General features: G+C 41.0%; 1 protein-coding gene across 9 annotated transcripts in view; it reads left to right on the top strand.

Annotated features, from left to right (window-relative positions):
• The window catches only part of Dst (dystonin), a 482,621-nt gene that overhangs the window by 350,383 nt on the left and 110,591 nt on the right, over positions 1 to 21,647 (top strand). For all 9 annotated transcript variants that reach the window (XM_004623003.3, XM_023701151.1, XM_023700937.1 and 6 more), the window contains 11 exons: positions 955 to 1,163; positions 1,784 to 2,101; positions 2,743 to 2,909; positions 4,580 to 4,736; positions 5,802 to 5,928; positions 7,884 to 7,946; positions 8,243 to 8,484; positions 9,310 to 9,439; positions 12,168 to 12,367; positions 14,654 to 15,146; positions 16,601 to 18,072. In XM_004623003.3, coding sequence (XP_004623060.1) covers positions 955 to 1,163; positions 1,784 to 2,101; positions 2,743 to 2,909; positions 4,580 to 4,736; positions 5,802 to 5,928; positions 7,884 to 7,946; positions 8,243 to 8,484; positions 9,310 to 9,439; positions 12,168 to 12,367; positions 14,654 to 15,146; positions 16,601 to 18,072 — 3,578 coding nt within the window. The remainder of the gene's footprint in view (positions 1 to 954; positions 1,164 to 1,783; positions 2,102 to 2,742; positions 2,910 to 4,579; positions 4,737 to 5,801; positions 5,929 to 7,883; positions 7,947 to 8,242; positions 8,485 to 9,309; positions 9,440 to 12,167; positions 12,368 to 14,653; positions 15,147 to 16,600; positions 18,073 to 21,647) is intronic.

Below are 21,647 nucleotides of genomic sequence, written 5' to 3'. Positions count from 1 at the left end.
AAGTTTATCTCATATGAGATAAGTTAGTCTGTTTCTCACCCTTTTTCTACTATTACATTTTTAAGTAAATTCTGTTTATATTTTAGAAATATGATTTCAGTTTTAAGTAGGTTTTCATTGGTAGTATATTTTCTTACTTGATTTTCATGTGCTAAATTTTGTGCATTGAAGGTACCTTCTACAGCAGGAGCATAGCACTGTGTGTACAGCAGAAGGTGTGGTAATTTTATTTTTAAAAGTTAATCCTTTTTTAAAAGTTTTATTTTATTTTGAAGAGTAAAAATAAAAGCAAAAAGAAATAGAAAAAAAGACAGAAGCAGGGTAACATACAATAATAGAGATGTTACAGATTTTCAAACCAGGAATAGCTAATTAACAATGGTTGTTACCTGTTTTTACCATCAAATCTGTTGCTCAGATTAACAGATACAGTTGTGCAAGATTGGGGAAATAATTGAAAGCACTTGCTTTCCAGAAACCTTAATATTTTCTCCTTGTCTTAAAGGTAATTCTTGATAAATCTTTATCACGGTGTATTCTCTGGATACTAGTTTTATATGACTGTCACTTCCCCCTAGATATCAGTAGGTATTCCTAATTTAAAATGCCAGAATGAAACCTAGTTTTACTGTTCTAGAGGTATTATGCTCTCATTTCTCTGGGGCAATTCAAACATGTGTGTATCCAGAAATCTCTTTTCAAATGCCATTGATAGATCTGTTTTCTTTTCTAAAATTCCAATAGTTTATTTTCTACTAATTTGCTTCTTTATTTCTTGGGGTCTTAGATAGTATCCTGATTATACATCATGAATTTAGCATTTAGACTGTTTCCTGCTCCAGTTTTGTATGGAAGCGTTACGGTTCACTGTGGTGCATTCTTGAGAAAATGAATGAGGCAAACGTCTGTGAGGCAGCCCAATGCTGTGTTTAACATTTTGTGCTGTTTGACTAGATGACATCGTTGGGAGATACGACGATCTGTCCAAGTCTGTTAATGAACGGAATGAAAAGCTCCAGATAACCCTGACCCGCTCCCTGAGTGTGCAGGACGGCCTGGATGAGATGCTGGGCTGGCTGGCCGGTGTGGAGAGTTCCCTGCAGGAGCAGGGCCAGGTGCCCTTAAACTCTGCTGCCCTTCAGGATCTCATCAGCAAAAACACTGTAAGTAACATTTTAAGAAAAATCTAACACTGAATATTGCTTTTTATTTTTAGTTTTGTCAACATCAAGGATAGGTAGATTTAAGATAAATTTAAGGATATAACAAAAAAAAAAAAACTGTTTCCTGACTAGAGTGCTATGGACGGTACAAGCTTGAGTGTAAGCTGAGTGTCTGTAGTGGAGCCTGGGAGCTTTGTCTGCTTGTCAAGAGTGTCCTTCCTCGTGGGGCACTTTGCATCCATGGGATCCGATGTGCTGTCACGCTGCGGCCAGCTGCACGGAAAGCTCATCTGGCAAAGTGTGGCAGATCATTCTTATTGTGTAGCCTTTTAAAAATTAGGGATGTGGGAAATCCCCAGGCTCCAGCAGGCCCCAGCCTTGAGGAGCACCAGCAGCATCCTGCCTCTTTCTGCAGCCAACCAGCTGTTGGCCACTTTCTCTCCAAGAGAGCTGAGTGGAATTCCTCAAGGGACGTCTCAGACTTGTCCTTGAGTTCCAGTTATTAGTCTTCTTAGTCATAGGTGTTTCATGCTTACATTGTTATGAATAGTAATTTTTTAAACTCTGGCATTATTTGTAAACATTCTTATGAAATGCGTGCAATATTTGGTTTGTTTCAGATGCTGGAACAGGATATTGCAGGTCGTCAGAGCAGTATTAATGCCATCAATGAAAAAGTGAAGAAATTTATGGAAACAACAGACCCATCCACTGCTTCCTCACTGCAGGCTAAAATGAAGGACCTGTCTGTGAGGTTTTCAGAAGCCAGTCAGAAACACAGAGAAAAACTTGCCAAGATGGAGGAGCTGAAAACCAAAGTAGAACGGTTTGAAAGCCTCTCCGGAAAGCTCCAGACATTTTTAGAAACAAAAACTCAGGCTCTCACTGAGGTGGATGTGCCGGGAAAAGATGTTACTGAATTGTCACAGTATATGCAGGCAAGTCTTAGTGCTTCTGAGGTGGAGCTTAATTAATGACTCAACACTGATTGGCAGAATTATAATTAGCAGTTAGTATGCTTCTCAGTTGATAAAGATGGTTGTTTTCCTTCTTTGTAAGTTTCAGACCATTTTCCTTTACCTTTGCCCTGAATAGAAATAAATAGCAATTATCACAGATGTTAGAAACATCATCTTATGTTCCAGAACCTACCAAGAGTCAAAATACAGAGTATACTTTAAAATGAAATAAATTTTACTGTGTTATTTTTCAGATAGCTTATCTACATGTTTATTGTATCTAATATTAACTGTAGCCAGGTACATGCCTCTGAAATTCTCAGTAGAGCCACTCTGTTCCTGTACGTACCTAGGGGTCCTTTAATGATACAGCAGCGAATGAATAGAGGGATTTGTTCTAATGGTGTTTGTAAATAGGATATCATGTCCGCATCTTGTACAGCAATTAACCACTGGGAGGAATGTATGCAATGTGTTAATTATTGAAACTGTCCTACCAATTTGATTTGAAACTATCTCATTGCTATTTGTTTATCAATAAAATTATGGAAAAAAACCCAAACAAACAAACAAAAAAAAGATACAGCAGCGTGTAAACTGAAAATCTAAATATTTTGTAGGAGTCAACTTCTGAATTCTTAGAACACAAGAAAGATCTTGAAGCTTTACATAATCTCTTGACGGAGATATCCAGCCATGGCTTACCAGGTGATAAGGCTTTGGTTTTTGAAAAAACAAATAATTTGTCTAAAAAATTCAAAGAAATGGAGGATACCATCAAAGAAAAGTAAGTACCACTTTAAAAATTGCATTTTATTTCTCTTGATACTAATTAGATGAGTGATTTGTATTTACTTATATTGATAACTGAAACAAATTTGGAAACTTCTGTAAGTATCAAACTTAAAGGTATAGGGTTACTTAAGTTTTCATAGTTTGATTTTTTTTTTTTTTTAATGTATTTGGTACAGGGTCTCACTACACAGCTCGGACTCGTAGTGATCCTCCTGTTTTCAGTCTCCCCAGTGCTGGGATTACAGGCATGCGCTACCACACCAGTCTCAGTGGCCGGCTAAGTGCGCCCTGTGGTGGGACCAGCATGGCATGTGGTGCTGGGGATCTAACCCTGGCCCCTGTGCTTGCCTAAGCAGGTGCTTAGTCCACTGAGCTATCTCGCTGGCCCGATAGTTTGATAATTTTTGTTATAAAAATTAAGTACATTATTTGTTAAAACATGTAGAAAGAAAATTCAGTGTTTCTTTCATAAAAGAGGAAAATATTACATAAGAAAATTAGAGGGTAGTGTATAACTGAGAACAGTTTAGCCTCACTGCAGGGTCTAAAGCCTTTGGCAAATGTCACATTTTTATTTGCAAAGATGAAAAATAAAAGACAGTATATGGTTCTTTGCTTTCTGGACCATTTCAGAAACTACCCACTATTTTAGGATGACCATTTCTTCATAGCCTGTTTGGTTCAATAGTTTACTTCTTAAAGATTAGAGGAACCACGTTCTTTAAGAAAAGAATGAACCCGACTTGAGCTTACAACACTGCACAGGGATCAGCCTGGGAATGCAACTTTTGTATTCCTGCTCTCATGCCAGTTTAGCATACATATCTGATTTGGCTACAACTCAGGTGGAAGAACCCCTGAAAGGGAAAAGAGCAGTTTCCTTTTTAGCTACTTAATTTCTTTGAAATTCTGTAGGATTGATGCTGCTCATACCGCTGTGTTTTTATCATGTCATATGATAGTAACTCGCACTTCACTGAAGAAATGTTCCACATTTGAGTAATCTTTAGGTCATTTGTTCTTCTTTAAGACCATTAGTCGTGAGTAATTCTCCAGCTGCGGGCAGTCTTGCCTTCCTCAGTGCGTTGCACCTGCCTGTGGGCGTGGGTCACTCGTGTGACACCTGGAGCGGTTCTTGGAGCGCGTGGGCTGCGCTTCTGTGCTCCTTCATGGGGCTGCGCACACACGGGTCTGCGTAATTCACCGTGCGCTTCCATTCCAGGGTCCTCCGTGAAGGTCTTCCTTACTAGCACCCCCAGGCACAGGTCTGACTTGGCTCCCTGTTATCCAGTGTGACTGCAGAGTAGCGCTAGAACCTCTAGGTGGCACTGTGCTCCTTTGTGCAGATTTGTATTTATTTGTTCCCTTTGTGGTTCTTTGCCTGCTGGCATTAAGCATCATATAATGGATAGAACAAAGCTCACTGAATTTAAATAACATTAAATGGGCTACAGATTCTTTATTCTCTTTACTTTGTGGGGTACTTATTTAGCTGAAGTCTCTTGTCTGCAAACTTCCCTTCTGTATCAAACAGTGATGCAGTGCATGCAGGGTGCTTTGCAATATTTAAACCCAGTGTAAGAATAGAAATTGCTAATTAGTAATTTGTCCTGGAACTTCTCCTTTTGTGGCTTAAATTTTAGTATGATTTTTGTTAACTAGAAAAGAAGCTGTAACGTCTTGTCAAGAACAACTGGAAGCTTTCCAAGTCCTTGTTAAATCGCTAAAGTCATGGATAAAAGAAACGACAGCACAGGTTCCCATCCTGCAGCCCTCCTTTGGTGCAGAAGATCTAGAAAAATCTCTGGAAGAAACAAAGGTGACTCACTGAATCTAATGCTTTTTTTAATTAAAGGTAGTTTTCTTTGATCTAAAATCATAGAATTTGGGTCTCGTGCGTGGGCGATAGATTTTCATGATTTTTGGAAATGACAGCATGTACATAAACATCCTTTTTAGGAAGGGTGTAAATACTTTCAGTTTTCTTTCTTTTAATGTGTTCTAGAATTAAGTTTCCTTCCTTGTTAAATCTCTGCTTTCAATTGTTTTTGATACCATTTCTCACAGCAGTAAGTCAGAGATCCTCTGTTCTGATTCCTCTGTTCGGTATAGTAAGGTTTTTTTTTTGTATTTAAGGGAAGGGTGTTCAGGGTCTCACTACTAGATTGGACTCATAGTGAACCGCCTGTTTATAGCCACCCAACAGCTGGAAGGTGCACATCACAGTGCCCAGTCTCAATGCCATCTCAGTGCGCCCCGGGGATGTGGCCGGCACGGCAGGCCAGGGGATTGAATCCCCGGCCCCTGCCCCTGTTTGCAGGCACTTTAATCCACTGAGCTATTTGACCGGCCCTAATAAGTATTGAAGTATGGGAGTTACTTGAATCTCCTGCACAAATAGAGTACAATCTTTGTGTCTTCTGGCTCAAAGTATTAAAAGTTATAATCATTTATAATATTTAAATAAAATGACAGTTTTTCATTTCCAAATTTGTGGAAGTGTGCGTTTTTCAAATTTCACTGATGTTTTGGTGGTTCAAGCTCACTGATGTGGACTTCTGCGACCCTGTGTGCACTTTATCTGCCAGCATGGCTGTTACTGCAGGCGGCCGGCCCTACAGTTGACAGTTCCTTTGGAACCTATGGCAGCTGGGCCTAGCGATTTCCACCGTGGCTGGGAGCCGAGCGCAGAAGGCGCTGCACAGGCCCCCGCTGCGGCCGTGGGTGACAGCGACCTGGGCCACGCGGGCAGCTGGACATGGCACTTTCCTCATTCACATTCAGAGCTTGTAGTCGTTACTGCTTTAAAACATGTTTAAGAAATTGAATTATATTGTACATCTTTGATATTAAAACCGAAAATAACATGCTTTCATTTCTCAAGAAATTACAAGAAAAGTGGCGTTTAAAAGCACCAGAGCTTCAGAAAGCAAGCAGCAGCGGCATCTCACTGTGTAACCTCATAAGCGCAGTGACCACTCCGGCGAGGGTGATCGCGGCAGTGAAGTCAGGTATGCGCTTGTTTGCGGTAACCTAGAAGAGGCAGGCCACCTATGTTTATCTTGTGTCACTTTTTACATTATATGCATGAAATAACCTCAGAAATACGCGGTGAAGTGACAGGACAAGAAAGATACCGTAAACATACTACAGTCTGTCTTGGGAAAGTATCTCTGCTAATCCAATTTCAAATGCCTGCGTGTTGCATTTATTAGATTTTATACCTAAAAATGTATCCAGATTAATATGTAAGAATAAGGAGTGTTATTTGGGGAAGAAGACAGATCAGATTCTAATTTGTTTATTTTTCTTAATTAAATGAAGATACTGACACTCGAAGTATTTCTGCTCACATATTTGCTAGTGAGATGACTGTTCTCTTGGAAATAGAGGGAGAGAAGGCAGTGGCTGTGTTCGGCAGGGCAGCTGTCATTCAGTTCCCAGCAGCTTTGTTCCGTGCGGTATGGCAAAGAAAGCGGTTGTGCAGGGTGGCAGCCCGCCTATCTGTGTCACAGGAGGATCGCTACAAATCTGAGCTGCACAGTGAGACCCTGTGTCAAATAAAGCAAAACAAAAGGAAAAGGAATTCTTGTGTGTTTTATTTTACTTTAGTTCCTCATGTCCCTTTTATATTATAATAAATGCATTTTTAAAATATTTGATTGAGCGCTAGTTACTGCCAGCTGGGGTAGGAATTAGTTTTGACTAGCTGCAGGTTATTTTCACTTTCACTTCCTTATGAGATGACACTGTATTCTGTAATTCTGCTGCCCACTGAGTAGTTCTATTTGTTAGGGCTGTTAGCATTTTTAAAGAGACAGAACTCAAGATTCAGATATTAAATGCCTCTATTTGTTTCACGTTTTCTTGGGTGGTCAGTTTGATAAATGTCTGTGTTTTGGATAGATGACCAGTGGATACTAGTATGAGAAAGTATAATCAATTTTTAAAATGTCTCCTTATAAGAAGGTGTCAATGCTAGAGGATTATAAAATGAAAGAGAGATACTATCATAAGGCTGGCGAGATAGCTCAGCAGACTATGGGACTGCTTAGGTAAGCTCAAGGATTGGGGTTTAATCCTGGCACCACTTGCCATGCTGGCCCCACCCTTGAGTGCGCTGGGCCAGACACCAAGACCGGGCATGATGGCACAGGCCTGTAATCCCAGAGCAGAGAGAGAGAGAGTGTGTGTATTCTGTAATTCTGCTGCCCACTGAGTAGTTCTATTTGTTAGGGCTGTCTGTAGTCCCCGGAGTAGCCGTACAAGTCATGTGTTGTTATCCACCCAGCGTGGTAGATGGGGTTTTAGGGTTTAGGGCTGCAATTTTAAGCCAGCTGCTCATACTGCAAAGCTCAGAGATCCAAACTGCTGTGCTTCCTTTGGGTCTTGTTTTTTATTTTTAACTTCTGGCACTGTCTTTTAAAATCACTCCGTCCCCCTGAAGCCTGTGACAACAGGCTGTTCGCAGAATTCCGTTCTTGGCTGGAGTGGGTGCTCTTTGTCTGCCTGTCATCGTGCTACCCTCTGTACCCCGTACCCCAAGCACCTCTTGAACCCAGGGATTGTGTCATTGAGATAACTAGGTGTAGAGCAACCTTGTCAGGAAGTTGTTGTGGATATGTAAGGATGATTTTATATACTACGAATGAGCAACACTCTAGTGCTTCAAAGATGATCATATTATACTGCAAGCGTTGAATTCATAGGGTTGGGTGTGCAGCCCTGTGCTAGGACACCCGCCTAGCATGTGCAAGACAGTGGACTCGGCCCTCAGCCCTACCCCAGTGTCATCTGTCTAGAAAAGGGGGGTGCAAGGGCCTTCACTGGAAGGTGTATTAATATTTTATATTTTTGAATAGAAATAACATTTTTAAATGATTACTACTTACAGGGTTTGATTTAATGACAAGTGCCATTAATGTATAAGGAAAATCGGTTGAATTCAGTGTTCATATTTTTTCAGGTGGAGTAATATTAAATGGTGAAGGAACCGACAAAAATACACAGGACTTTTTGACAAATAAAGGTGAATAGTAATTTTAAATGATGCTTGATTAATGTAACATGGTCTCTTGGAAAAACATTATTTGAGTTTTGTGCTGGAGAAATACATTTTATTATTTGAATATTCTGTTCCATGTAAAGTGCCTTTTTGAATTTCATAGCCTTATAAGATGAGCTAACATTTTTAGTTCTGAAATGTCTGTGATTTATCATGAGAAGTTTAAGAATGACAAAATAAAAAGGAGTATCATGTAAAACAGGCTTTTACTCCCAACACGCTGGACATGTGTCGGCATGATTTGTTTTTCTTACTCCTAGGTTTAAAATCTGTTCAAAAGGACATGACTGACATAAGTCACGGTTATGAAGACCTTGGCCTCTTACTCAAGGACAAGATAGCTGAATTGAGCACTAAGCTCTTCAGACTGCAGAAGGCTCAGGAAGAGTCAAGCTCAATGATGCAGTGGTTAGAGAAAATGAACAAGACTGCGGCGCGATGGCACCAGACGCCGGCACCTGCCGACACTGAAGCTGTGAAGACTCAGTTTGAGCAGAATAAGGTACGTCATGGGTGAACTCACTGCCGATGAGGAGGAGAAGAGTCGCGCTGGGACCCGAGTCCTGGAGTCAGGCGCTCTGTGCTCATTTCTAGATGTATAGCCTGCAGCTAGCGATTGGGAAGTTTCGCCTAACATCCCTTTGTGTACAGGCTGAGAGTAGTCACTTTTTATGCGCTCTGACACACAAAGATGAGCAGGCTGCCCGGTGTATGTGACCTCTGAATCGGTGTCAGTTTTGGGTAGTAGCCGGTCAACTATCAGAAAAATTCTGTACCAGGGATCTCCTCTGACTTACAGTATAAAGCAGGGTGGCTAACGCTTCCCCTTTCTAAGATAGCATTTCTTTTTTAGGGCTTCAGGATTGAGCAGATATCTCTCCATAGTGGTAATAATGACAGAAATTTCTATAAATTACTAACTTACATTTGCACTCTTTACTGTGTTATCCACGAAAGTGAAATTCCCTAGAAGGTTCTGAAATTCTGGCAGCCTTTAACAGAACTGATTTTCTTATAAACTCACTAATAACATCTTAGTGTTTGCGCAGTGGTTGGAGAGTATGAAATTCTTCCTCAGCGAAGTGAAGAAGAGTCATACCTCCGTAGTTGTTAGCATGTTCCTTTGCAGGCTTCCCTTACCCCAGAGCTGGAGACCAGCAGAGCTGAGGAAGGGAAAAGGCCTGCTGAGTCTACGCTTCCACCATGCAGGGTCTAGCAGTGGATTTTTTTTCCTCTTTTGGTCATGTTACAGAAAAAAAGTGTATCATAATTATGTTTCTGTCTTTTGATGCTGGTATTCTTGTGTCATTTTTTTTTTCCTTGTTAGTCATTTGAGGCAGAACTGAAGCAAAATGTAAACAAAGTGCAGGAGTTGAAGGACAAACTGACTGAGCTGTTGGAAGAGAACCCAGATATTCCTGAGGCCCCCAAATGGAAGCAGATGCTGACAGAAATAGGTATGTTACATTGTTTACACTGAATTCCATAAACAGAAGCACAGTCATTTTTCATTTTTATTGTAATATTTACCAGAAAACACCCAGCAGCCTCAGTTGTTGTTGGAGTTCCTTTAACATTTCAGAATCTGTTTTTTGCATATTTTAAGTGTTATTTCATATTATGTTCCTCTGAGAATTGGCATGTAACTTTTATCTTTATGAAGAAGGTAGATACTTTTTAGTAAAATGCTATGCATTGAGTCACTCTTCATTAATGTTTCTTTTCTTTTTTTTTTTTACTCATTTGCTTGGGAAAAGTAGGCTCGGTGCACGTTTACTGGGCTACCCTGGGCCGCCTCCACCTGTGCTTCATGCTCGGCTCCTCTCCCAACCACTATTGCAAAGTAGCTTGTGTGAAGACTGCTGATTTTCCTTCCTCAGGCAGGGTTATCCTCCCACCCCATCCTCTCCCTGTGTAGAATTCTCTACACAAGCCTCATGGGTGCAGAATTCTCTTCACAAGCCTATTGTCTCAGCATTTTTTATTATGCTATGGAAAATGAGTGTAAGACACAAATGAGTGACAGTTTGTGCTGCTTTGTAATATCACTTTGGTGAATTCGGTAAGTCGATGTCTCTAGCTCATGTGCCAGTTAACGTGTCTGGCACATAGCTGAGTCTGTACTCCCAGTTGTTATAAATATTTAACTTTCAGTTGTCCCATTATGCTTTTTAAAATATCCTTTCTTTTGAGTCAGATGTGCTGTGGTAGTTTAGAAATCTGTAAGTACGTTTTGATTTGAAAAAAAGTCAGTGTGCAGTGTCTGAAGTTCGGTGGTACTTTAATCCAACTACCTTGTTTCCACCTTTCCCTGTCTTGGTGGCTGTCCCAGGGATGACTAAGTTACCTGGGCAGAGAATTATCAAGACATTTTAGAAAGGAATGTGTATTTCAGCTTCCTAGTGGTTTTGATGTTTCTCCATCCTGACTGCTTTAATTGCTCTGTTTTGTTGTCAGGTTGACTAGATCATGCCATGATAGAGTTTTGTCATTAGAACAAGTTTTCAGGGATTAAATAAGTCTATTAACATAAGTCCTTTAGTATATTATGCTAAGTGAAAAAATCAGATAGCATCATTAATGACCATTTTTAAACGATACGTATGTTCATGTGCTTGCCTCGGTCGGTGCTCTGCTGGGAGACGTTTGACTTCTGGAACTGCTGATATCAGTAGACTGAGGCCAGCGTGTGAGAGCCCCTGAATGCTGAGCCGGTCTTCAGGTTTGATCATCTAGGATCAGTGGCAGCCCTTTAAGAGTTTTCAGTGATTAGCCAGCCAGATAGCTCAGCAGACTAAGGCGCCTGCTTAGGCAGAGTGCAGCGGCCTGGGTTCAGTCTGCAGCGTGCTATGTGAGCCCTGCCCCTCGAGCGCCCTGAGGCTGCGATTGAGACTGGGCATGGTGGTGTGCACCCGTAATCCCAGCATTTGGGAGGCTGAGAAGTGGAGAATCACTACAAGTCCAAGCTGCTAGTGAGACCCTGTAGACCCTGTCCTAAATACATTAAAAAAAAAAAAAAGAAAGAAAATGTTTTCAATGCTAACCAATAGCCAACTGCGACCTTTGTGCCATAGTTTCGTCTGTACTGATCTAGGTGGTGAGGGGTTAGGCGTTGAATGATTTGAGCAGGAGGGTGCCACGTTTTAAAGTGATACCTTTTTAAGGGTAAATATTTTAGAAGCAATTGTGTTGTAGCTGAGTAACACAATAATAGCAGTACCAGTTAAAAGACTTGGGATTGGTAGTTCCTGAACTACTTTCCAGATCTCACACTCAGCCCATGCATCAGAAACCCTGGGGGAGAAGCCCCAAAGTCATTGTCAGCAATCCTTCCCGCATCTGCTACAGCTGGTGCTTGAGACCACTGTTCTCAGCAAACCATGAGGAGGACTGAAGGGGAATTACAGCGTGATTTAAAGTCTTAAGATCAGGGAGGTAGGAGGGAATGGAGGTTCTAAGAGAACATCCAGAAGTGTTACATTGCATTGACACGGCAGAGACGATAACCTTGGAAAGAAATCTGTAAGATGAAAAAAATCACTAGTTCTGAGAGAACTATTAATTTTATTTTTAAGCTTTGAATTGGAAGAGTTGGTAATGTTTTTTAGTACAACTATCCAGCAGATGGTTATTAATATGCAGTTTGAATAGGAGAGGATGACTGGGCTTAGATACACAAATTTTGGAGCCATTTAGTTAAAAATGAAACTTGAATATTTGACACTCAAAAAGGATTAATAGGGGCCGGGGAGATGGCTCAGTAGGATAAGCGCTTGACTGGCAAATGCAAGGATCTGAGTTCAATCCCCGGTTCTGCCAAAAAAAAAAAAAGGATTAATAGTTGTTCTCATAGTTGAGTAAACAGATTCTGTACGAATTCTAGGAGAAATGAGAGATCTTAGAATCATGATTATTCCTTCAGGGATGTTCCAGTTGGTACAGTATCTTTTTAAAAAAGATTCAATTATATTCAACTTTATTCTTACACTTGATAACCACTAAGTCAATAAAAATCTGTGGCATACAGCTAATCCTCTTAGGTTAGGTCCTTAATTAGCTGTGTAAGAAGAATTACAAAGCTGGAATGATGCCCATTACATGTCATTTTGATTCATATTGTACAGTCTTCCTATAGTCATATTAAGTGTATTTAAACTAAATGCCAATTTTATCCTTTTCTTTTAGATTCTAAGTGGCAAGAACTCAACCAATTAACAGTTGATAGACAACAAAAGCTGGAAGAATCCTCCAATAATCTAACCCAATTCCAGACTGTGGAAGCTCAGTTAAAACAGTGGCTTGTGGAAAAAGAGTTGATGGTCAGTGTGCTTGGGCCCTTGTCCATCGACCCAAATATGCTGAACACACAAAAGCAGCAGGTACAGGTGAGTATTGCTTACGTCTGCCTCAGGCGCAGCACCTTGACTCACACAAGCAATGCTGTCATCATACTCACGCTAGCTCTGGACTCTGCGCTGGTGCTTCAGAATGGATTTGTCCTTCCTGGCTCCCCACGCTGTGCATTTTAGAGAATCACAGTCGTGAGTCGTCCCAGAGGAGTCTCCTTGAGCTCGAGCGGGCCGCATCCCCAGATGACTCTGGTGAGAGCATGGTTGGTACAGACCGTGTGAGAAAAGGGCCTTCTTTAGGGCCGGTCAGATAGTGTAGCAGGTTAAAGCACCCACTGAGGCAGACAAAGGGGCTGGGGATTCAATTTCTGGCCTGCCGTGCTGGCTCTGCCCCCATTGTTCCCTGAGAGGGCGACAGGCTGGGCCTGGTGGCGCGTGCTTATAATTCTGGCGCTTGGGAGCCTGAAAAACAGGAAAGATCAGTACTAGTCCGATCTGTGAACTAAATACATAAAAAAGGAGGGCCTTCTCTGAGGTATTAATCTAATTATTTCATATTTTTGTGAGAAACTATCCATCATTTTATTGCTTAGAATTACTCTTTGGAGGTCTTTTTTTTTTTTTTTTTTTTTTTTTAAATTTATTTATTTATTTAGTGTGTGTGTGTGTGTGTGTGTGTGTGGCCAGCTCAGCCCACCAGGGGGCGGGGCTGGCTGGCATGTGGTGCTGGGGATTGAACCGGGGTCCCTGTGCTTTGCTAAGCTTGTTCTAAGTAGGTGCTTTAGACCACTGAGCCATCTCACCAACCCTGGAGGTTTTGTTTTGTTGGAGATAATTGGTAATGAAATCTGTACAATTCATGTAGTTAGTCCCAAGGGGTAGAGAGAAAAAATTAGAAAGGGACAGAGAAGGAAGCAGAGAGGAAGCCTTGAAGCCCAGTGCCCTAGGCAGCTAATTACCAAGCTGACAAATGCACAGAGGGGAGGGAAAACTCATTAAGCTGAAGTCATAGCAATTAAGCTGAAGCACCGAGGTGATTCATTTAGATTTCTTTAGGTATGAATAGCGGTTTTAAAGCTGGAAGGTAATTCCATAAGCTAAAAATACAGATATTTTCTGAAGAAAAGGCAAACAAAGATAAATATCTGAATGCCAGTGAGACAGCTCAGCAGGCTAAGTGCCTGCTTAGGCGAGCTTAGGGACCAGGGCTCGATCTTCAACACCACAGGATGCGCTGGCCCTGCCCCCAGGCACAGCCAGCCACCAAGACCAGACTTGGTGGCACACACCTGCAATCCCGGCTCTGGGGAGACTGAAAACAAGCTGCCTAGTGAGACCCTGTACCAAATACATAAAAATAAATAAATAAAATCATACATAAAATACACCAAAAGGCAGAAAGTTTGGATTGTTTAGAGTGAGAGTCATGCTGAATCTGTATTCTGACCAAGTTAGTTTTTCTGGCTAAACTTTAAGCTGTAAATCTCAATAAATCCTATATTTAAAAAAAACTTATTTCCAGGCATGGTGGTGCATGCCTTAATTCCAGTACTCAGGAGGCTGAACTAGGAGGATCATGAATTCAAGGCTAATCTGGCACCATAGTGAGTTCAAGGGCAGCATGCACTACAAAGCAAAACCCTACCTCAAACCCCTCCACCAAATAAGAAAAAAATTAAAATAAAGAAAAAAAAATTAGAAAAACGAGAAAAACTTTGCAGAAGAATACATTGCAAGCATAATGCATTCTAACAATTATCACTATGGATTTTCCTGCGCATAGAGTATTTGGACTATTTCATAAATTCTGCAAAGAGAAAACATGGTTAGGAAAAGACAAATGTGATAATAGGTGAAAAATTTACATGAACTTTTCTTGATGTTGCCTATATTACCAAAGCAGATATACTCTGTTCTTCCCTTTGGAAAAAAATGATCGTTTTAGACAAAGTGTTCTCTCTGAATCACTGAGACTCTTTGAATTAGCAATTAGTTTAATGTAATTGCACTGTTCCGGAAGTATGAAGTGTAAGAGTGATAGCTTAAAAACAAACCCTAAAAGCGATAAGTAAGTACCATTTCTGTCTCTTTGGGTGCTTAAAATTGTGTTTTCTATAACTTACTGTACAATAAAAATGACTTGCAATATATCATATACTTTTTATAGTACTATATATAGTATTGCATTGTATATACTGTATACAATTATATACCATATACACTATATGCAGTGTACGATACTATCCAATATACTAATTTATAGCAATATAATGACTTATACAATAATATAACTTACTATACAATAATTTGTGTTTACCTTAGATTCTGTTGCAAGAATTTGACACCCGGAAACCTCAGTATGAGCAGCTCAGGACAGCCGGCCAGGGTATTCTGAGCAGGCCTGGAGAAGACCCTTCTTTGCACAAGGCTGTGAAAGAGCAGCTGGCAGCTGTGACCCAGAAGTGGAACAGCCTCACAGGACAGCTGGGGGACAGATGTGACCGGATCGACCAGGCCATCGTCCAGAGCACGCAGTATCAGAGCCTGCTGCGAAGCCTCTCGGAGAAGCTGAGTGAGCTGGAGAGGAAGCTCAGCGGCCTGGCTGCAAGCACCCGAGCCGATGCTGTAAACCAGCAGCTGGAAGCAGCCCAGAGGCTGATGCAGGAAATAGAGCAGGAAAGAGCACAGATAAGCACGGCCCAGGCGCTCTGTGAGGGCCTGTCAGCGCTGGTGAAAGAGGAGTACCTGAAAGCAGAACTCAGTAGGCAGCTGGACAGCATCTTAAAATCATTTAAAGATACTGAGCAGAAAGCAGGTTTGTCTTCTCCTAATACTTGTCTTTGCTGTTTAGAATAGATACCATACATAGCAGAGATGTCCCGTATCACTGTTTCCAGTAATCCAGAGCCCTAAGAAGATGAGCACAGTGCAGGTGGGACACAAGAGCCCGGGTGCACCTTGTGTGCCCCATTCGTGTCCCAGACAGCTGCCCTGTGGGCGGAGTCTGCTCAGGAGAGACCCGTTCAAATGTGAGGTAGCCCTGGTTGGTGTTAGATATATACATGTAAACATTTGTATATGATATTACCTAAGTTCACCCCCCCAATACAGTTAATTAGATGTTTATTTTTAGGTATCGGGACAGGATCTCATTATGCGGCTTGGACTCGTAGTGATCATCCTGTCTTTAGCCTCCCTAGTGTTGGGATTACAGGCGTGCGTCACCACTCCCAGTCTTGGTGGCCAGCTCAACGCACCTGGTGGGAGGACCAGCATGGCCTGAGGTACTGGGGATCGAACCCTGGTCCCTGAGCTTGCCTGCGCAGGCACTTAGTCCACTGAGCTGTCTTGCTGGCCCTTGATGAGATATTTAAAAGGTTTTCCTTCATCCTCATGTCTCCTTTTTTTCAATTGATAGTGCTGAGAATCAAACAAGGTCTCATGCAGACTCGCAGGCTCTATCGTGGAGCCGCATCTTAGCTCCCGCCTACTCTGTCATAGATAACTTAGAGAAATGTGTGGGGTTTTCTTTTTTCTCCTTACTTGCTGCAGCACTAATTCTGTTCTGGCTGTGCTGGTATTAGTTAGAGGCACATAGTGGGTTAGAGGAAGCCAGAAGCTTCTTGCCAAAAGAAGACATATTGTGTTGCGCTAGTCTGTTTGAAACATAATGCTGGCTCCTAAGTGTTGCTATGGAACTCTCAATTTATATTTTTAGTTGATTGGATTTATTTATTGATTATAGCAAGCATTTCAGACTTACTCCCGTTTTGACATGAAGGCAACATAGCATAAAAGCTGCGTGGGTTGGTTTCCTGACTTCACCTCCTCAGAGCTGGGAGACTGTGCACAAATAACTAAACCTCTATTATATATAAAAGTCATAGAAGCAAAAAAAACTCAAATTTTCCAAGAAATAGATTGTCACCCAGCTGAGATCTTTGGTTGTCTCTTCTCCATACAGAATGGGAAGGATGACAGTAGAACAGGGGAAGTGTGCTATGACCAACCGCACCATGTGCTGAAACGCACTTTTCCTGATTTTGTGATCATTGTTGCCTGTTTCCTGCTTTTTGATTCTTACCTTATCTCTTTTTTTATTGTTACACATAGTTTCCCCTTATGTCAGTCATTCTTGTAGTTCTTGACATCTGTGCTGAAATCCTTGCTTTTAGACATCCCTGTACAGTCATTTGGAGATTGTTTTCTGGGCTTTCAATAGATTAAATTAAGCTTTGGATGTAAACACGTCTGTAATTTCACTTTCAGAAAACCTTGTCCAGCACCTTCAGTCAGCCTGTGCAAGCTCTCATCAATTTCAGCAGATGTCTAGAGATTTTCAGGCTTGGCTGGATACAAAGAAAGAAGAGCAAAAGAAGTCTCATCCAATATCAGCCAAACTCAAAGTCTTAGAATCGTTAATTAAAGATCAGAAAGACTTCAGTAAAACTTTAGCTGCCGAGTCTAATATTTATGAAAAAACCATTGCAGAAGGTGAAAATCTGTTACTGAAAACACAAGGGTCTGAGAAGACCGCCTTACAGCTACATCTCACCACAATTAAAAACAATTGGGATGGATTTAGTAAGCAAGTGAAAGAAAGAGAGGACAAGTTAAAAGATGCATTTGAGAAAGCCCTCAAGTACAAAGAACACGTGGAGACTCTCCGGCCATGGGTGGACAAATGTCAGAACAACCTGGAGGAAGTGAAGTTTTGTTTGGATCCTGCTGAAACAGAGACTTCTGTTTCCAAGTTGAAGTCTTTGCAGAAGGAAATGGACCAGCACTTTGGTATGGTAGAACTGCTGAACAACACAGCCAATAGCCTGCTCAGTGTCTGTGAAGTAGATAAAGAGGTGGTTACAGATGAGAATAAAGCACTGATCCAGAAGGTGGACACAATCACTGAACAACTTCATAAGAAGAAGTTCTCTCTGGAAAACATGGCCCAGAAGTTTAAAGAATTTCAAGAAGTTTCTAAAGAAGCCAATAGGCAGCTTCAGTATGCAAAGGAACAGTTGGATGTCCATGATTCCCTGGGGCCCCAGGCTCACAGTAACAAATGCCTGACCATGCTGCAGGCTCAGCAGAAAGCGCTGCAGACCTTGAAGCACCAGGTAGACTTGGCCAAAAGGCTTGCTCAGGATCTTGTGGTAGAAGCCTCAGACTCAAAGGGAACCTCTGACATTTTATTACAAGCAGAAACCTTAGCTCAAGAGCATAGCACACTAAGTCAGCAGGTTGATGAAAAATGTTCATTCTTAGAAACCAAGCTTCAGGGCATTGGACATTTCCAGAATACCATCCGAGAAATGTTTTCTCAGTTTGCAGAGTTTGATGATGAACTGGATAGCATGGATCCAGTGGGGAGGGATGTAGAAACATTGAAAATGCAAAAGGAGGCTATAAAAACCTTTCTGAAGAAACTAGGAGCCCTCATCGCAAGCAATGACAATGCCAATAAAACCTGCAAGATGATGCTGGCCACAGAGGAGGCCTCCCCGGACCTCGTTGGAATCAAGAGGGACTTGGAGGCCTTAAGCAAACAGTGCAACAAGTTACTGGACCGAGCACACACTAGAGAAGAGCAGGTTGAAGGGATGCTTGAGCGTCTTGAAGAATTCTATAGTAAATTTCAAGAGTTTTCTACTCTGCTTCAGAAAGCTGAAGAACATGAAGAGTCACAAGGTCCTGTTGGGATGGAGATAGAGACAATTAATCAACAGCTTGCTGTATTCAAGGTGGGGAATTTTTCATTTTTGTTGAATGTTATTATTCTTGAGAGAGATACTGTTTTTTAGACCCTTCTAAAATAGCTGTCCTCCAGTGCCTGAGCCTGAATGAGCAGATATGGGGGTAGTACCCAGGTACTTGGGGTGCTTCTGAGCTCCCTGGGATTTAGGTTTTCATAGGCTTCGGGCGTGAGATGTGGTCGAGAGGACAGAGAGGTGCTTGAGAAAGTTCTAGGAAAGCTCCAAACTAACATCATGGAACCCGTTTCTGAGGGGATTAATAACTGACATGTGTATGACCAGAGCTGTGGTTTGAACTCAGCTACAAAGGCTTGACTCCCAGAATTTTCTATAAATGGAGAATTTCAGTCTTTTCCTGTTCTTTTCCTTTTTATAGTCTTCACATACTTCTTAATTTCTTCTGCAAACATCTTCAAAGGTTCATACTTTTAAAGGCAGTGTAGCCTTTCATGTTATCCTAGTTTCATAAAACAAAGATCTTAGGCTCATGATCTGCAGGATTAGGAGTAAATTATTTTTTATTGGACTCCATTAAGCTCCTCAGTACCAAGCAATGTCTGTTATCTGACAGCATCAATAACACATAATGAATGGAACATTAGATTACAGTGCTGGCAAAGTTTCCATGTCATTGAGTTTGGCCTCATTTATGACAGGAGAAGCAGACGTCACATCTCAGCAAGGGGCAGAGGCACGTGTCATCCTGGTTTAGGAGCCTAAATATCAGCTCTGCTGCCCGAGTTTGATCTGTGTAATCCTTCGGGGGTGCTGTGGTTCCTGCGCCATTCACGCAGTGTGTTTACTTTCCGGTGAAACTAGTGAAAATGCAGTTAGCACATAGAGGATGTACTTCTGGTAGCATAGCTCAGTGATAGAGCATCTGTTTGGCTAGTGAAAGACCCTGGATTCAGTCCCTAGCACCACAAAAACAAACAGCACCAAATTGACAGATTAGTTCCCACGGGAAGTGAATATAAATCAAGTGAACTTCCTAATTATAAGATGTTAGAATGATGTATTGTTTTCTTCACTTGTCTTTAATGATAAGGTATAGGTGAAGATAGATTTATTTATTGATTAATTGATTGATTGGGGTTTTTTTTTAGGGAAGAGTCTACAGGGTGTTCAGGGTCTCACTACTAGATCGGACTCGTAGTGATCCGCCTGTTCACAGCTTCCCAAGAGCTGGAATTACAGGCATGCGCCACCACGCCCAGTCTCAATTGCCATCTCAGTGCACCCTGTGGGCAGGGCTGGCAGGGAAGGCCGGGATCGAACCCCGGACCCCTGTGCCTGCTTGCAGATGCTTTAATCCACTGAGCCCTAAATTTTTTAAATAACTTCAAATTAATTTTGTTTTGTTATTATTATTACTGTTTGTCTTCATTAAATGCCTTCAAAGTCCAGCTTCTTACAGGCTTAAAAATCAATATTTGGATATCAGTTCTTGAATGTTAAGGAACTACCTTAGCATTGATTTTGCTTCCTTCACTGTGCTAGAAAATTTTATATTTTTGATTTGTAAAGTAAAAGATTTCATGTGACAAGATTACAATTCTGTGGCAGTTTGCTGCTTCAGAGAGAGAATGTAAGAATGACTCTAAACTCGAGATTTTCTGTTGAGTCCTGGCAAAAGTTTAAATATTAAGTAACAGTCCTCCAAACTGTCTTAGTGCAATTTAACTGTTTGGTGTTTTGTGAGATAATTACGGTTTAGAGGTTTTCTGTAAATTTGTGTAGAGAAAAATTTGTGGATCTCCATTTCTCTTCCCTGCTTCAATAAACTGTTAGAAAATGGGAAAAAAAAAATTCAGGCTTCCACTTGTGTGGGTGCCTACAGTTTGTTTCCAAGTGTGAATACAGTGAAAAACGTGGTTGGTCCTGTGGAGAATTCAGAGTAAGGAAAAGCAAGAGATAGGAAGAGCTTTCTCACCATTGTGCTGAGTGATTTGCAAATTAAAAACTTCCAGATCAGCATCATTATTACCATTAGTAGCCACAGAGATTGTTTTATTTGTTTGTGAGGAAAATGAGTGATTATTTCTTCTGAAATAGACGGGTTAGCGTGTTCTTCTTGCTTTCTCGTGATTTTAGAAGGAGTTATCATGACACACCTTTAGAGTCTTGAAATGCAGTGACTAAAAAAGGTGCAACATGGACAGTTCACCAGCATCTGAAATTACAGCACCATAGGTTCAACGAAAGAATAAAGATATGGGCTGGTGAGATGGTTCAGTGGTCTAAAGCACCTGCTTAGAACAAGCTAAACAAAGCATAAAGCACAGGGACCTCAGTTCAATCCCCAGCACCACATGCCAGCCAGCCCCGCCCCCTGGTGGGATGAACTGGCCACACACACAAAATAAATAAATAAATATTTTTTAAAAAAAAAAAAGAATAAAGATATGGTTGTGGTAAAGATATATGATAGCTTATACAACCAATAATTCTATTTATTAACATAGATTTGTCTTAAAAATAGCAGTTACACAAATTAACATTTATTGTGGTGTCAGTGTGTGATAGTCTTGATCCTAAATTCTATCTTGTTAACAGTCACAAATGATAGTAAATATTATTGTTATTCTGTACTTAATTTAAAGAAGCAAGCCCCAGGGCATTTCAGTGTCTAGCCTAGGGGCACAGCTGGATGTTTGGATGGAAGTAACCCCGTGCTTTGTGTCAGCTTCTTTTGTCAGCTTTTGAATCTGGTATTTTCTCTGGGAAATTTTCCCATCATCCTCACTGTAGCCTAACTTGGGCAGCCTGGATAACCAACCATTGCTCATTTTAAGGGAAAATACTAGAAATACCCACTTAAGGAAAGTATTCTATAAAACTGCCTGCAATGAGAAACATGAGCTGAACGTGTGTAAAACAGCCAGGAGCTCTCCCGTTAGGTAGACACTGTGGTGGTTGTGGTGACCGTGACCAGCTGTTACGGTGATTTCGCTGGTTATCCCAACTGCTGCTGCCGAGATGGAACCAGACATTCATTGACTTGGTTTTTATCTTTCTTGATTAAAGTGCAGGTGTTCATAGTTCAGGTCTTAATTTAGTTTTTCCTGGGCCCTAGGCTTTCATTAAATGTTAGTATTGCTGTGGCTATTTGGAAGATTTTAAATATTTAGATGAAATTCTTTGTATCAAGTAAAAAGCTAGTTATAGTTGGAAAGATTCTCACCCTGACTTAACTATATATACTGATACCTGTGAAGTAAGCAACTGCACTGCAGATGGTAATCTGTAATAGTAGTTTCATGTTTGGAGTGCCTGTCATTCTGGTCTTCTGAATACGGGCTGCTTGTCATGACATGCCAGTTGCTGCTGTGCTGTCTCTCAGGTAGACTGTTGTTCAAAAAGAAGTGGGTGGTGAATGAAGGCAAGAGATAAGAAAAGGAATATTGTGGGACTGTTTGTTTCAAGGTTGTATATGGTTAGATTTTTGGAATTATATGTAAACATAAGAAGTATATAATTCTTTATGCCTATTTTAAAAAATATATTCTAATTTTTAAATGTTTTTTCATCATATTCTGTAGGGACTTAAAGTTCAACATATC

Source organism: Octodon degus, unplaced genomic scaffold (genome assembly GCF_000260255.1).
Source record: "Octodon degus isolate 3935 unplaced genomic scaffold, OctDeg1.0 scaffold00001, whole genome shotgun sequence".
NCBI classification, from domain to species: domain Eukaryota; kingdom Metazoa; phylum Chordata; class Mammalia; order Rodentia; family Octodontidae; genus Octodon; species Octodon degus.
Note: the sequence above shows the minus strand (reverse complement) of the source record. Positions and strands in the feature narration are given on the sequence as shown.